Genomic DNA, 16,356 nt, shown 5'->3' with positions numbered 1-16,356 from the left:
CTGCTGCTGCAGCTAAAAGTTGTGGTTTTGAACAGCCAGCTTGGTTTTGAATACCTACATGAGTCACAGCAGAGAAGCTGTTGAATCTGAAGTAACAGCTCCCATCTCATGAAAATGGGCTTCTGCGGATGGTGCTTAGACCCTTGGCTGCGCATCTGCCAGCCCTATGTACTGGCAATATGCCATTCAGTGAGAAAGTTAGGGTTATATATATGGATCGCAGTAGACAAAACTACACAGCTGGCAGTTCTACTGCTCACAGGGTCTTTTTAATACTCACACTGGCATATGTTAGCTATTGAGTCAGCTGGATGCGCACTGAGAAACACAAACATTACCTGAAGTCATATAGAAGCCAGTCTGAAAGACAGAAGTTCATCAATCTGAGATCCACCTTCCCTGCCTTTGAGGGGTGTGAAAGAAATCTTGGGAAAGGAGGCAGATACAGGACTCCTCTGCTACACAGCCTGAGATGCAACCTGTACTGTGAGCTGGGGTGGGAGAAAGCCATGCCTTTTTCTGTGGGAAAGGAGAATGGCTGGGCTTTGTGACTGTGCAAGGTAGGAACCTAAGGTTCCCCTGAGGTACTCCTCAACGCTGAGAATTCGAAGGAGGGCTGTGCTCAGGACAGACAGCGTTCAGTGAGCACTTGGGACTGCAGGGCAGCCCCTGCCTTGTCTGGCAGCTTAGGGGTCAGGAGACAGAAAAGATTTATTTCCAAGCTGGAATTCCAGAGGGGCTCTGCTAAAGCCTGAGAGATAGGATGAGGGCTGGGAAAAGGATGCAGATGAAGTTCATCAAGAGTTTTGAGCTGAGAGGGACTCTCTGGGATCTGCTGCAGGGTAGGGATAAGTGAATTGATGAGTCAACTGGATGCAGTCTGTGAAATTCCAAGAGCTCTCCAAGTCAAATTTAAGCTAATCTGAGAATCTGTTAGGCATCTAAGGCTCTTCAGAGCAGGATTTCTGCTAGTGAAAACATCTTTCTCAAATCCTGAGCAGTAGGAAAAGGGTTGGGGACAGGACAGAGATAAAATTCAATGAGTACTGATGTACCAAAGGGTGTCAAGGTCCAGGGCACGCTGTCCCCTTCAGGTTGTATAGCTGGTTGTTCAAGGTCTGCTAAGAACTGTTGTGAAGAAAGCTAGCAACTGCTTCTGCCTAGGCTCTCTCAAACAGCTCTGCTGAGACACCTCAGTGGAGGCTCCCCGCTCCTGTCCTGGAGAGCTGCTTTTAAGCTGAGGCTCCCAGCACCCAAACTCTGATGCTGCCACACAGCAGAGCAGCAAATCCTCTTCTCTGACTCAAATACATGTTCATCTGAAGTCAGGTAACTACTGTCATCTATGCTAGCTCTACCGGGGTGTCAGAGAACAGGAGTGCTTTCCACAGGATGAGCCAGCTCCCTAGAGCACAATAAAAGGTTAAGGGAGCCAAAAGGGGTACGTGGGTCTGATGAATAAGAGTATCACTGAAACAAACACCATTGGGACCCAGCAATACTGCTGGCCTCTACCCAAATTCCACTCTTCTTCGCTTTCAAAGCATTATACCATTATAGTCCTCTATGTAGAACAAAAACCCCACCTCACACGTATACCACCGGGCCTTTGCAAGGTCCTACTGGAAGCAGAGCAACTTCCAGGCAAGCTGCAGGATTGCAGGCGTGTGACAGCATTGCAAGGTGCACCGAGCGGCACCGTCTCTGCGTTACTGCTCCACTGCAGGAAGCGAGCCAGAAGAGAAATGAGACCTAAAATATGGCCAAGCCCCTTTCCTTTACAGGGAAAGGGGCATCTTATTTTTTTATTTCCCCTCCAGATTTCCCCGACGTTTAAAACTCATCCCCACCTGCATTTTGTCGGCAGGAGGGAGAGCACCTAGTAAAAAACTGCCTGCAAGGAGCCAGGCAGGTGAACCGGCTGTGGGGAAGCTCGGATCCCGCCGGTGAGACCGCCGCCCCGCGGCCGGCTGCAAGATGGAGGCCGAGCCGGAATCCAGCGGCGCAGGCGCACCAGGAGGAAGAGGAAGGAGGGAGGGGTCTGTGAGGGCCGGGTTTGTTGGCTTAAGCAGCCTCTGCCCGGGCGTGAGGGCACCATGGGCAAGCGGGTGGCCTTGGTTCTTGCCGGCTGCGGCGTCTTCGACGGCAGCGAGATTCATGAGGCCTCGGCGGCGCTGGTGCACCTCAGCCGCGGCGGCGCGGAGGTAGGGGGGGGGGAGGCGGCGCCCCGCATCCCGGCACCCCTGTTCCCCGGCACCCCGGCGGGGCGTGTGTGGAGCTGCCTCTGAGGGGCTTCCCGGGTGGGCGGAGGTATGTCTCCCCCCATCTCTCTGCGCCCGTCAGCAGCGGAGGGACCCGGGGCGGGCCATCCTGTGGCTCTTGCTGTGTGTGGGGTCGGAGGCCCTCCCGCTTCACGATGGTCTTTTGCTCGCCACAGCACACTACAAAACCTATTGACCGGTGATATCTTTCCTTATCTTCCCCCTCCCCAAAGACACGAACGTCCCCCTGAGAAGAGTAACAGCCCCGCGCAGGCGGCCGCCCCCGGGAGCGAGAGGCGGCGGGAGCCCCTGCGCGGCTCCTCTGCCCCCGCCAATGAAAATGGAGCCTGGTTAAAATTCTTGATCTGCTTTCCGATCGCTTTTTGCAGAAGCCAGGCGCTCGCCCGCGCTGGGGTTCCCTGTTGGTTTTCTGCTAGCTGTTTCTGGGCTTTTTCGGTAACTCGAGTCGTCGGAGAAGCCCGGACCAGGATGCGGTGGCGTGTTTTGGTCGCGTCTGTGGCCTCAGGTGGCGGAAGGGTCACTTTCTGTCTGCCTTTAGCCACCCTCAGGGGCCTGGTGGTAAGCTAAACCACCATGTTTAGCTCAAAATTGTCTTCTCTAAAATTAACTGAAGCGGCGAGTGCTGAGAAGTCTGCAGAGCAAGCATTAAAACAGCCCCTGTGGGGCACCTTTTTCAGAACTTTATCCTTTTGATGCAGCTTTCCCCTTTTGCACCTAACCGAAATATGTTCTTCCATGTTTTGTTTTTGCTTCCTGCCACCAGTCTTTTAGGAAGGCAAGTAACTCTAAAGTCTGCACTGGAAATGCCTGAAAATTTTGCATCTTTATTGTTTAAACTTTTTCGTAAAACACACTTAGCGCTCTCATCCCGTAACAGTTAAGAGCAGCCTTTCTGCAGACTCAGCTGTGTCCCAAATCAGGCTGCTGGTATAAACTGCAGTGCTCTGTTTGTCCTTGGGATTATCCACAGAGGGAAGGCAGGCCCTGCCAAAATCGGTAAGCCTGATGTTGGCGTAAGAATGCACTCCTGTCAGAAAGCTGGAGGAATAGGATGGGGAGGATAGGATGGGTTTACACATCCTAATATGTTGCTTGTCACTTTAGATATTTATTACAATATATCTATCCTGTGGAATCAACTTCTCTTGGATAAGAGACTTCAGGAACAGAACGCTGTTTTCATAAAATTATCTTTACTGTGACCAATATGTCTGATTTGTGTTTACATTCACAAAATTGCTTCATCTCTGTATTCCAGGTGAAGATATTTGCGCCCAATATTGAGCAAAGGGATGTGGTCAATCACCTAAAAGGAAGTCCAACAGAAGAGAGGAGAAATGTATTAGTTGAAAGTGCCAGGTTGGCAAGGGGAAGCATTCAGGATTTGGCTGAACTGAAAGCTAGTGAATTTGATGCGGTCATTTTCCCTGGTAAATGCTTTTAAAATAAAATAATTAGTGGTTTTTCATTTGCAAATAACTGCTTTGCCTCTGCTATTTTTTAAATTAAAATTAAATTTAATTAAAAATTAAAAATTTAATTTTTAAATCGGTTTAGAGAATAAATTGTACACTTGAATTTTACAGGTATGATTTTTTAACTTATTTTCTTTTGAGGATGAGAAAATGTTTTAGCAAGCTCTTATAGGCTGACAGATCATCTCAGTTTATTTATTAATTTATAGTTCATTAATTTAAAATGCCAGAGTGTTCTTTTGGTGTTAGGTCATACGTCACATCGTTCCTTCTTTTTAAAAATTATGAAAACTTTAGTACCTACTTGGGGACAAGAGCACTGACCAGAATAGAAAAATAAGGCCAGAACTTTGTTACCTGGCAATGCCTTATTTTTAGGGCCTCTGAAATTGTTGGCAGAACAGTAGGTCACCAAGTAGATTATATTCCCTGTCAGATGTGAGTGCATTTTGTTTTAATTATGTATCTGCTTTGCTGCTGATCAAGATACACTAAATATGTTTATAGATAATTTTTTATTTATAGACCACAAAATTGCCCTTCAGACGGAGGTAATTGTAATCACTTTAGAAATGAAGAAACCAAAGTATCACAAGGAAATGATGACTTTCTGAAGATCACCTTCCAGAATATTCATAGTACCGTTAAATATTGCCTTCACTATTGTGCCTACGGGCTAATTTTGAAGTTGCTCCACTGTATTCTGTTGTGAGGCCACCAGAGGGAGTGTGTATATAACGCATAGAAACATACTTGCAGCACTAAAATGAGCAGGTGACATCAGGGAGTAGAGGCTAGCAAATATTTTCCACGTTAATTTCATGCTGTTATAACCCAGGCTCAGAGAGTTTGCTGTGATAACTATTAGAGTGACATAAACCCTATTAAGTTTGGAAATTAAAATCTTACCTCAGAGATTCCAGATAACACTTGAAAGTGAGCAAAGAGTGAAAGGAAAAATATTAAAAATGCAAAGCTTCTCGATGTTGTCCATTGAAATACTTGTGGAAATTTCTGTTTGTTTATTGTAGAAAAGTTGACGTTGTGTACATTCCATAAGGAATGGATGGTTACACGTACTAATAATTTTCCTACTTTGATTTTTCTGATGGTTATAAATCCAGCAAACGAAGGTGCTGTAAAATATAATCTGCTTGTACAATTAAACGAAGATTAAATGCAAGTAAAGGATTGTTATAACTAATTTATAGAAAGACAAGTTCAGTGTTATTTTTAATAGGAAATTGTTACCATTCACAAGTGGTATGTCTCAGAATGTCATATGTTATCAATTCCTTTTTATGTAACATCCATTTTGTTTTTACCTTGTTAACTTTTTTTTTTAAAAGCCCAAAAAAGAGGGGGAAAAGCTCTCCTGTAACTGTTGAAGTATTGAACTAAAACCTGAGAGTGAATTTACTGTAGAGGGTCAAACCGCCATTTGCATTATTCTTGTGAACTGCGCTCTCTACTTTTAACTATCATTGGCCTTTCTTCTGATCCCTCTCTTGCTTATCAAGGGGTGTGTATCAGATGGTGCAGCTTTTCCAGTCTCTAGCAAATGAATGTGAGGTTTCCTATTTCTCTATTTGTAACTTACTGAAGCAAGATTAAGCTTTCTGGCATGTGGTAATGTACGTGGTATAAAAAAGCTGCAGTTAAACTTTTAACATTTTAAACCCATCACATTTCATGTGCTGAAAGTTACTATACTGAAAGCTTATCAGTCCTACGTATGCCATGATTATATTGTAAAGAAGGAGAACTCTCTGGTATTGAATTTAATGGCTTTTAGCAGTGTCTTACATTTGAGCTTTTGGTTTTTTGTTTGTTTTTTTTTTTTTAGGTGGTTTTGGTGTAGCAAAGAACCTCTGTTCCTGGGCTGTAGATGGCAAGAACTGTACTGTCAATGAGCATGTGAGATCCACACTCCAAGCTTTCCACAGTGCTAAAAAGCCTATTGGTTTGTGCTGTATATCGCCAGTCCTGGCAGCTAAAGTCTTTCCTGGTTGTGAGGTCACGGTCGGCCAAGATAAAAATGTAGATGGCAGGTAAGAAGGAAACAGATGGAGATAACTTACATAGGAATTAGGACATGGATGACCTTCTGGGCAAATGTCTGAAGTCACTGGTGCCAGTAACCTTTGAGTACCTTACTAGTGACATTTTCACTTATTTCAAATTTTCGCTGGCACAGTAATAGCAGGTGCAGAACTCTCAGGGCGGGCAGACTGAATTTGTGAGGTTGGGCAATCTGTGCGCTACAACATTGGAACAATTTATCCCTAAATTCAGAAATGCATTGACCCACAATATGTTCTGCGATATCAACACCCGCAGACACGCTACAATTAATAGCACTAAAACTCTAGGTAACCTTATCCCTTGCCTAAGGTGTTACTCCGTGAGCCACCCAAGGTAACACTCTGGCTGGCTTTGTTGTGCTGCATGGGTGCTAATGACTCACTGGCTGTAGCATCCGTCAGCCCTAAAAGTGACAGAACAAAGAGACTATTACAGAAACCTACCTCTGCAAGTGCGCAGGTGACCAGGGATATCAAGTTATTTTTTTCACATTACATTCATGGTAATTGAGTGATAGATTTTTAGCTCTTATTAAGTGAGATACAGAATTTGCTTAACCAATGCCTTTGAAGGCCATGATCGGTGTTGCAAATGTGCAAATGAAGAAAAGGCATCTGGCCAGCTGGCATTCAAAAATTTGGTACCCTGTGGTAATTTGAGTGGTTGTTTAAATTGCATCTGTGGGTTTTTGTTTGTTCAGAGATTTTTAATTAAGTTTTTCTGGTGGTAGTGGTTTGGGCCACTTTAGGGGAGACAGATGAGAACAGGACCTGGCAGAAGTCAGTGCTGCTTCAAGGAGCATCAACTGCTCTGATAAAACTTCTGAATGGAATTTCATATCTGCAGCGGTAGTGAGGGATTGCCTCCGCCCCCTGATTCTGCCTTGTCCTCAGGGGGGGGAAAAACCTGCAGAATCCAAGTGGAAGACCTTATATGGAAGCATCGGAAAAGGTCTGACGTGTCTGCAAGTTCAGGTGGCATCTCTCAAACTTTTAAGGATCAGTTATGGCTGCACTTGTTATCATCTTTTAAATTTACTGAGATTGTTAAAAACAGAACTGTACCTTCTGACATACTGTGGCTTTGCATTTCAGACCTTGTTTTCAAAGATACGAGAACACTTGTGTCCCTAGGAGGGGATGGGAGCACCTGGCAGTGGCAGTCTGACTCCCTTGTCCTCATCAGCTAAAGAATCACTTACATATTCTTGTAGTTCTCTCATTCAAGTTACGTTGGCAGAACTTTATCATCTCTACATTAATTACAATCTTTTTATTTACAGATTTCCTGATGCTGAAACGGCATCTGCTATAGCAGAGCTTGGATGTAAGCACATCTGCAAAAACGTAAATGAATCCCATGTGGATAAAGCCAATAAAATCGTTACTACCTGTGCTTTTATGTGCAAGGCTCCTCTGCATGAAATCTTTGATGGAATTGGAACAATGGTACAAGAAGTCCTGAAACTTGCCTGACTAGAAGCATACAGACTCTGCAAGGAAATCAATTCAGCTAAGCATAAGCACTTAGTGTCCTTTGATTGTATTAATAAAATAATGCAACTACTGAACTTCAGAGTTGTTTTTTTGGGTTTTGTTTTTTAAACCTGTAATACGTTGAATGGTTATTGCTAAGTTTATCCTATTTATTTCTCCTTTAAAAGAGAAAGCACGTGTTGAAGGTGGTGGTGGCGGTGGGTGTCCCCTTTTTTTCCTCATAAATCTGAATGTATTCAGTCTTGATCAGATAATGTAGAAACCCTTCTTGTCCAATGGGGTTTTACTGCATCACTAACGGTTATGAATAATTCACATTTGGTGTTACCCAGCTATAAGTACAGGTGAAATAGTTGTAAATGAGTCTGTATACCTTCAGCATAGTTGAGTATTTCAATTCTACTTTCTAATTGGAAGGGAAAGAGAAAAGAATGTGGTTATTTGGGTTTTTTTTTTTTTCTTCCCTTGCAAGTCTTTAAGCAAGTATAACTAATGGACTTCTTAAAATTTGCAGAGCCCCCTAGATAAACTGACTTTGTGAACTAAGAGTCAGAGGCTTAAGTAAAAATGAATACGTTGTACGTAGAAAAAACACAAGTTTTGCTCTAATAAATGAAATAATTTGAGGTTTAGTTAGTAAAATGAATTAGCTTTATTTTGTGATATTTTTTTTTTCTTTTGGCATACATAGTTTAGGTACATTTTTTATCTGTTAGAATATATGCTTTGGTCTTAAAAATGTGAACGAAGGGCATCAGCCTCTTGTAGAAGCACAACCTGGCAAGGCTTTGTACTCCTGAAGGAATTAAAAATTCCTAGAATTTGTTATCAAGATAAGTTGATTGTCACTGTGGACACTCAGTTGTCTCAGCATAAGAAGTGTTCTGATGCTCACAGGTCTCCCCCAGTCATAACGAGCATACTGTAGTCTGTGCTTTGCAGTGCCTGAAGTAATCTAAACATGTCATCGTTAATTAGCGCTAATCATGTCTTGTTGAGTGAGCGCCTTGTAACTGGAGTGGGAATACAGCAGGAACAAACCTGTACCACAGAGCAGCCACAAGATGGAACTAGGAAATAATGCTTTTATGATGAGGAGTGTTGAGTTGTCCCTCTTGCTCAGTAGCTGGCGTGATCAGGAAGGGCACTAACCTTTACTTCGTCAACGGAAGACCAACCGTTAAGCCAAGCCGGATGTGCTGCAGAGTATCAAGTGCTCTGCTCTACGTGCGCCGTGTTTATTTTAGCACGAGCGTCAAAGCATGGACGTAACAGGTGGCCTCTTCAAGGAGGCTTTAGAGCTAAAACTACAGAAATAAATATACAAAGGCTTTTTATTCCCTGTTCTTCTCACAGTGATGAGCATTTCCATACTCCTCCAGACTCTGGATTTCTGTTGTGGAGTTATTTAGCAGAAGCAGAACATACAGACACTTTTGGCAGAAAGGGAGGGAAATTTTTGTGTCGCACACAAGCAGTGCTTTGCCTCTAGAGGTATAAAGATAATTGAAGCTGACGGAGCCAGCAGAGCATCTTCTGTTCAGCCTGACTGAGCTGCGCAGGTAATTGCTAAATTATTTACTTAGTCAAAACCCACAATGTTGGACCGAGTGTGGCTCTTCTGTTACAGGAGTCCTAGTTAAAAGTGCTTGAGTCACTAAATAGGAGTTTGTCCTGAATTTTGTGTTTGCTTTGTGAGCAGCACCTAGCTCTCAGCTGGAACATTCAAAGGAAGCGCAGCTTCTCCGAAAGCACTCTAGCTGACTGTCCTGATAAAAAGGTACTTAATACAGAACAGTCCTCTACTTTTTCTAGATTGTACACAGTCTCTATAATGCCTTCTGTGGCTTCTGCAGGCAGGATGCCGGAGGCATTGGATTGAAACTTTTTCTCCAGGTCCTCCTTTCTCAGAGGTTTCCTCCAGTGTCCATAGAACGTATTGCAGCGGGCACTGATCGTGTTGCCATCCTGAAGCGTGACACTCACTTCGCAGTAAAGACTCTCAAAGCTGGGTGTGTTATCAGGAGGGTGCTCCAGCTGTGTTTTGCAGAGGAGCTCCCGCAAGGCTGGCCGGTCAATGTTCTCGCTGGCAAAGGACTGGACTGTCAAGCTGCCATCCAGCAAAGCAGAGCATGCAACAAACTGGAAGGAGTGTCGAGCTTCGTGCTCTGAGGTGGGGCTGGGTCTGTTAACATATTTGACCTCTGGGACTTTGAGAATTACTTTCTCAATTTTATCAAGGGGGAGCAAGTTGTCACTGCTCTCCACAAGCTTCCTCCTAACAGAAGATGCTGCATCAGCCACCCAGTGCGTTCCAAGGTGAGCAGGAAAGCGTTTGATGGCCACATCTTGCTGGTCCAACAGCCAGGGGTAGGACTGCAAGGTTGGCAGAGTCTGTGGGTTGTAATCTGTGTAAAAAGCACCTATCCCCGACTCCATATCCAAGATCTGTTTGTTTCCTTGAAGACCAAGTGATGCCAAGCAAGCTGCTTCCAGTCCGTGCTTGGCAGCATTGCCAACATGGAGAGGCTTTGTCTGGGTGGCTGCATTAGCCAGTGGGGCACCTGCGTAGGAGGCAGCAATTGCCAAGGCGTTTTTACATTCCAGCTGGTCAAGAGCTAGCAGTTTAGCACAAGCTGCTGCACTCCCCATTGTACCAACCACAGTTGGTGGGTGAAACCTGAGAAAACAAAATCTCTTCATTACCATATTTCAATAAGTCACCTGAATTCACTGTATACACATCTCCAATTTCCTTCCACTGCTGTGGAAGATGGATTGGACCACGAAGAAACATTCAGAGCATATGAGTGGTCCTATCAGAAAAAGTTGATGCTTTTCCTCAGGAACAAGTTAAACTGGATTAGTACCACTTACAGTAGGTCCACCCCAGAAAACAATTGAATCATTAGAACTGCTCCTAGTTCAAGGCATCTTGAACAGAAAAATGGCAAAAGCATCACAGTTCATAGTCATCTATAATTTATCTGTAAATAATTTATAGTCATCTATTAAGTATTTATATTGCGGGAGGCAAGTTTTGTTATCCTGAACTAGTTTTGCAAAATTGGTAGAAGGAACACACAGAAAAATAGCAAGAAGACATGTAGTCCATCCTGCACTGCAAGGCTTCCCCCTAAGCATGCCCCATCTTCTTGGGCTCTGCTCTGAACCCAGCACCAGTGACTTTTTTCTGCTGAGTGCAAGCCACTGTTTGCAAATGGGGTGTGATTGTATGTATTTGTGAAAGCCTGAGACCTGCTGTTTTAATAAATACAGTGATCATCACCTCCTTCCTGTAAACTGATCAATGCTCTCAAAAAGACATCTATTAGCTAAGCTGTAAGGAGTCATAAGGGTATCTATGTTTAAGATGAACCTTTCCTAACTTTCCAGCCAAACAACATAGCAAGTATGATTAACTGTGCCATTTGTGTTTTAACTGGCATTTAATTAAGTATATTAACACCAAGTGAAAAAGAAGTTCCACTCAGCTTTCTACTTGAAGCATTTCTACATACCGCTTTGGGATATTCCTGGCTTCACTGGAGAAGCGCAGTAGCCTGCCTTGCACTTCGATTCCCACATTGAAAGCTAAGAGTAGATCGAGACCTGAGATTTTTTTCTTCTGAGGAAAGGCCTCCGAGAGTGCCATCACAGCAGGGAGCACAGCCCCGGATGGGTGTGTGGCTGGGTGCCACGTGTCATCAAAATCCATTGAGTGCACCTAATGGGAAGAGAAGCCTTGACTTGTCATCAGAAATAAACTCTGACTTGGCAAGATTGGCTCAGTGACATTGAACTACTGTAACTGGTATAAGAAGGGATGGAAAGAACTAGATTTTCCTTAGAATGCAAAACTTTAAAAGGAGACCTTTACTCCCCACACGGCTCAGTGAGAAGCGGCAATCCAATACAAATCGTGCCTCAAAGGAGTGTAATTCTAATTCAAGTTGCACCAGTCTAGAAACAGTGTGACAATGAATCTTCTTTCCTACAATAGGCTTTTGCTGCTTTAATTAGACAGGAACAGCAATTCCAGATCCACCATGCGAATGGTGAATTTTCACTTCCCCCAAAACAGCATATAAACATAATGAAATTACTTCCCCTGTGCCGCAACTGATGCTGCCATTAGAGCTCACACCATTAAAGCTGTCACAGTTGAATCCATACTGCTAACTGGAAGTAGTATCAGAACAACTTCTCTAATGCAACCATCCACAGGGAACAGGCACAAGCCTGCAAATGTACACAAGTCTTTAGCCTGATTTTTAAGCACGTGGAAACAAGACCTGTCACACGAGGAACCAGACTCCCTGGGGTTGCTGGGAGTAGGAGAAGGCTACAGTCTTAAAACTGGGACGAGCTGCTTAGCCCTTGAGAGTATTCAGAGAGGCGCCTCCCCTTTCCCATGCCCAGAACCCAGCTGCTCAGAAAGGAAGGTTTTGGGCATTCCCAGCCTGGCATATCGCTGCTGTTCTGGTAGCAGACTGCTCCCAGCAGTGCACTCAGTGTTTGCACTGAGTGGTTGTTGGAACAGCCCTCCCACCCTGAAGTTTTGAGAACCTCCAAGGAATTGAGAGCATCGTGACCAGCATTTTTAATAACATAATGATGCTTCAAAAGCTGAACTCTCATGCCTATTCACTCGTGGCTTACTTGAGAGCAAACTGGGAAGGTGGTCAGGCTCCCCAGTGCTCAGGTCTTCACCCGTAATACTGGGAATACACACTTCTGAGGACTGTGTTCCTGAACAGACAGAAGAAAACCCAATCCCTGCCTTGAAGAACTTTGATGCCAGCTGGGAAGACGCCCTGCAGTGCGGGATAAGGAGAGTTGTGCCCAATACCCAATAAGTTGCATTCCTGGTGTCTTCAATAAGCACTTAGATTGACCTGTGACCGAGTTGTAAACTGAAATTATCATGTACATGCTAATGGCCAGGTTTGAATATCACACAGGCTACTAGGAGCTGAGAGGCACTAGATCTCATTTCCAAGGTAATTTTCTTTATGTCGGAAATGAGGTGTCAAATTGGGCCTCTGATTTTGTTGTCACACTAATTCAGATAGGCTTAATGCTACCATTTCCTTGGTTGGTCACCTTCCCTAGTTCTGCATAATTGCCAAATTTGTCTACTCCACCTGTGGCACATCTTTCAATTTCAAATGGTTTCAGCTTAAATCTGAATTTAAACAAAAGCCTGAGGAGTCAGTTATTGGCTTACTGACAAAGTATGTGTCCAAAACGTATAACTGCCTTTTGAAAACTGCATGACTGAAGATAAATTGCTTTCTGATATTATATGTCTGTATGTACATGTGCATCTGTCTGTATTTGTGGTTTAATGTAACTATACTTTGCCAATTGGGGTGATATTTGGATCCTGATGAAATCAGTGAGAGCTCGAGTATGTCTCTGTAATGCGGCTGTAGCAAGGTTGTAACAAGGTATAGGGTTCTGACCTTTGAAAACAGCCCCAAGACCCAAATTAAAGGTAAGGGTTGCTGTTGAGTTGGATCAGATATATATTATACCTTGAGCCCGGTCTCATTGGAAGAAAGTTGAAGCACATTAGGAGAACAGTCTAGGAAAGTTTTGTAGCAGGCTTCAGGCAGAATAAAGTAAACTAAGATTTTAGGAGCATTCTCTTCTTTCTAGAGTGAGAATGGTGTCAATTAGTGTGATTTAAGAGTAAATAAAAGAGCATCTCTTACAGCCACTCCATTCACAAAAGCTGCATACAGAGGAGGCAGTCGGAAATCCAGGTGGCCCCAGATGGTACTAGATATATCTGAGCTGTAGATCTGAAACAAATTGACAGCAATTAATTCCAAGTCCTGAACGCAAGGATAAATGTTCACCCTATCTCTGATGTAACCAAGATCAGACCATACCCTCTTGGGACCCAACTGTTCCCTTTCATATGACAAATACCGCTCTGCCAGAAAGTATGAAAAGAAACTTGGTTTCCTGTTGGCTGATGTCAAGGGGTCTTTCTATCCAAACAGACCTCAGGGGACAGACCAACACCATCCACCTGGCCATTCAGTACCTTCACACAACCTCTGGCCATTGCCGTCCCTTCTCACTGCCCATTGGCAGTTCCCTCAGGACTGTCATCATCTTGTTGGGGAAGATCCCCTGTTAAAGGTTCTCATTTTCTACCTTTTAGTAGGCCCTGGGTAAATGATATATGGCCTCCTGATACTGGTATTCCCATGCTGTAAAGGGCTCTGCTCTTTTTCTTTTGCTGTGCAGATCTTTTAGCCAATGAAGAGATCTTTATGGAATTAAGTAAAAGGGCATAAATGATCACAGTTTGGGAAGGGGGAATCTTTGTGCAAAGAGGCTTATGGGCATACGGAGCTCTGAAGCCTGAGTTGAACTAGACAGGTCTGACCGATTAAATGGTGGGCTAAACTCCTCGTTGATGCGCTCCTGTGTGGGGAAGGCACCTTCTCAAGGTCAAGTACTCCTCTAGTTTGAGAAAGTGACTGGAGGGGAAACATGATCAATATCCCTCAGACAACAGTTGTGTTTCATGGTTTCAAAGTAGCCCACTACTAACTCTCCGTCCCTTTAACAGTCCCTTATTTTTGAAAGTCTGGTGATAAGTGATGTTTGCTTTGCTGATGTTTTATTAAAATCTCATAGGTGAAAGAAAGGAAGCGTTTCTTAATTAACTGTGTTTGCAGTGGGGGCTCTTAGCATACAGTCTGTTACATGGACTTTTGCCCATTCAGAGGTAAAGGTAACTCAAGCAATGAAGTTTCCTTGTCTCCAGTGGGAAGAACACCGTGTTTCTCTTTCCAACCCCAAAAGAATTTCACCATGACAAAGTCTTCCCTTATAGCCCAAATTTTGCCTTGCTTTTCTTAAAGCTAAACCTTACGGTGTGCTATGAATGCCAGACACCTTACCTTGCTGTACTGTATCACTTTGTGGCAGACCTCAGTGCTGGTACCCAGGAGGCCCACTCCAAGAGTATCCAGAATCATTCGCTTGCTTCTCTGAATGACTTGGTCTGTCAAGTGGTTTGCATTCAAACCATGAATGACATTGGCAAAATTTCCTGTAATTGTCTGGGAGGGGGAAAAATAGAAAGAGAAGTAGATATTTCCTTCATTTAAAGAAATTTTTTTCTTCTTCTTTTTTTGCTTTTAGTTTTAGACTACTGCTTAGCATGCTGGCCATTTCTGTTGCCCTGCCCCTGCATGCATGCATCAACAAAACTAAGGTTTAAATTTTTCTTATTTTTATTCCCAGAAATGCCACAGTGTTATTTATATTTTATTTATACTTTCATCATTGTCCTTGTCTGTTTTGTATTTCTGGTGCTTCCTCCCTGACTTGAGTCCTTGAAAGTAAGCACTGCAAGTGATGTAACTTTGCAAGATATCTCTACCTATATCTCTGTCATCTCTATCTATCTATATCTATATCTGTACCTATACCTATATCTATACACAGACACACATATAAAACAAATAGAAGCAAAAACCATCTGGCTTTCCATAGCACCTTTTTATTGCTATTGAAATCAGTGGGAAAGTGGCATTTCAATCCAGTGCAGCCACTACCACACAAGAAGGCAAGATTTAGTCTCCCTGAGTAGCAGAATTACCGTCCCAAGCCTTACTGAGCTTGGAGCTCAGTGTGAGACAGGACTTAGCAGCCCTACCTTGCATCCGCCACTCCTGGCTCCCAGCTCCCATTGAATTCAGGCCCAGCTGGACTCCCAGCTTTTCTCCAAGACAAGATCTCACCTCTTTGAAAAGCAGTGGCTCCTGCTTCCTGGCTCCTGCTGATCTGGGAATTATATGTCTGATTTTTTTTTTTCCTTTCCCATTGAGCATTGACCCATTATACAAACTCAGCCTGCTGCTTCTTGGCTGGAGCTGTTAGCTGCTGTTAATATGTCTATAAGAAACTAATCTAGAACTTCCTTTCTCCAACCTTAGAAACTTCTCCCTGTAGAGGCATATATGATTTACAACCAATCTATACACACACTTTTTTTATATATATATATTGGCATTACTGAATATAGCTCTTCTCTCTCTTTGGAAATTGTCCCCTTCCATTTCCCCTCCGCTTTCCTCTTCCTCTACTCCCCTGCATATATCCACACAGAGTGATGATATTTCCTCTTGCCCTTCATTTTGCTAAGTTAAACCAACCAAACTGTGCTGCCCTCTCCTTTATAATACAGGCCCACCCCTACTATGCTAGTAGCTTTTTGTTGTGTTGTTCCAACTGGATTTCCCTTTTCTGGCAACAGTGACCAGAACTGTACCCATTATTTCAGGTAAATTCTCACTCAGATTTGTACTAAAGCATTAAGACTATCTTGAGGTACACAAGTAATTTAAAGAGGTGAAACATATCCCATGGTGTGATGCACACCTACCAAAACATATAGAGTGAGGGTACAAAAGCTTAAGCAGAAAAGTGCATCTTACAGTGCAAAAAACCAAGACAGTACCTTTGCCCACATCTTGGAGGGTTGGTGCGTTGTCCCAGAGAGATGCAGCAAATGAGTGCAGCCAGCGAGCAGGGCAAATCACTCTCCCACTATTTATAGACATATGTCTGGGGTGGAGGAAGAAATATGAGGTCTTTTTGCTCGCTCATCTTCTCCTGCCCATTTCCTCCTCTGCCTGGTAATGTTCCTTTTTCTTCACTTACAAATTTCCTCTGACTAACTGTATTATAAACTGCTGGTACATGTGTGATAGGACTTTGTCTGCCACATATATGTCATGTGTAAACTGATATACGTGATATTTTAATACCAGATAGAAACAGATACATTAATTCGAGTGTCTAACATTTGGTAGCATGAAGAGATGAGGCCATCAGATGTGTCAGGCTGACCTTGGGGAACCACAGTAGGCCGTGGATAGGACAGCAATCAGCCCGGTACTAGACTAGAGGATGGAAAATGCTGTTTTAACTTAAACAACCTGTTGTTGGTCTGTTTTGTTTTCTTCTTCTTTCACTCTATTGGTC

The 16,356-nt window shown here is 43.5% G+C and overlaps 2 protein-coding genes across 2 annotated transcripts; one reads left to right on the top strand and one right to left on the bottom strand.

Moving 5' to 3' along the window:
* Window positions 1–1,996: 1,996 nt before the first annotated feature.
* Window positions 1,997–7,417, top strand: LOC142055368 (glutamine amidotransferase-like class 1 domain-containing protein 3, mitochondrial). The gene is made up of 4 exons (XM_075089235.1): window positions 1,997–2,204; window positions 3,541–3,712; window positions 5,604–5,808; window positions 7,125–7,417. The coding sequence occupies exons 1-4, from the start codon at window positions 2,097–2,099 to the stop codon at window positions 7,315–7,317; spliced, it is 678 nt and encodes a 225-aa protein (XP_074945336.1). The 5' UTR covers window positions 1,997–2,096; the 3' UTR covers window positions 7,318–7,417.
* Window positions 7,418–8,971: 1,554 nt separating this feature from the next.
* On the bottom strand, window positions 8,972–15,907 carry ACOD1 (aconitate decarboxylase 1). Its single transcript, XM_075089222.1, has 5 exons — window positions 15,830–15,907; window positions 14,265–14,426; window positions 13,059–13,148; window positions 10,860–11,065; window positions 8,972–10,018 (listed from the first exon to the last, which is right to left on the bottom strand). Exons 1-5 carry the CDS (start codon window positions 15,839–15,841, stop codon window positions 9,064–9,066), a joined length of 1,425 nt encoding a protein of 474 aa, XP_074945323.1. The 5' UTR covers window positions 15,842–15,907; the 3' UTR covers window positions 8,972–9,063.
* Window positions 15,908–16,356: the final 449 nt, after the last annotated feature.

This window comes from Phalacrocorax aristotelis, chromosome 1 (assembly GCF_949628215.1).
Source record: "Phalacrocorax aristotelis chromosome 1, bGulAri2.1, whole genome shotgun sequence".
Taxonomy (NCBI): domain Eukaryota; kingdom Metazoa; phylum Chordata; class Aves; order Suliformes; family Phalacrocoracidae; genus Phalacrocorax; species Phalacrocorax aristotelis.
The sequence above is the reverse complement of the archived record's forward strand: the minus strand, read 5'-3'. Positions and strand labels throughout refer to the sequence as shown.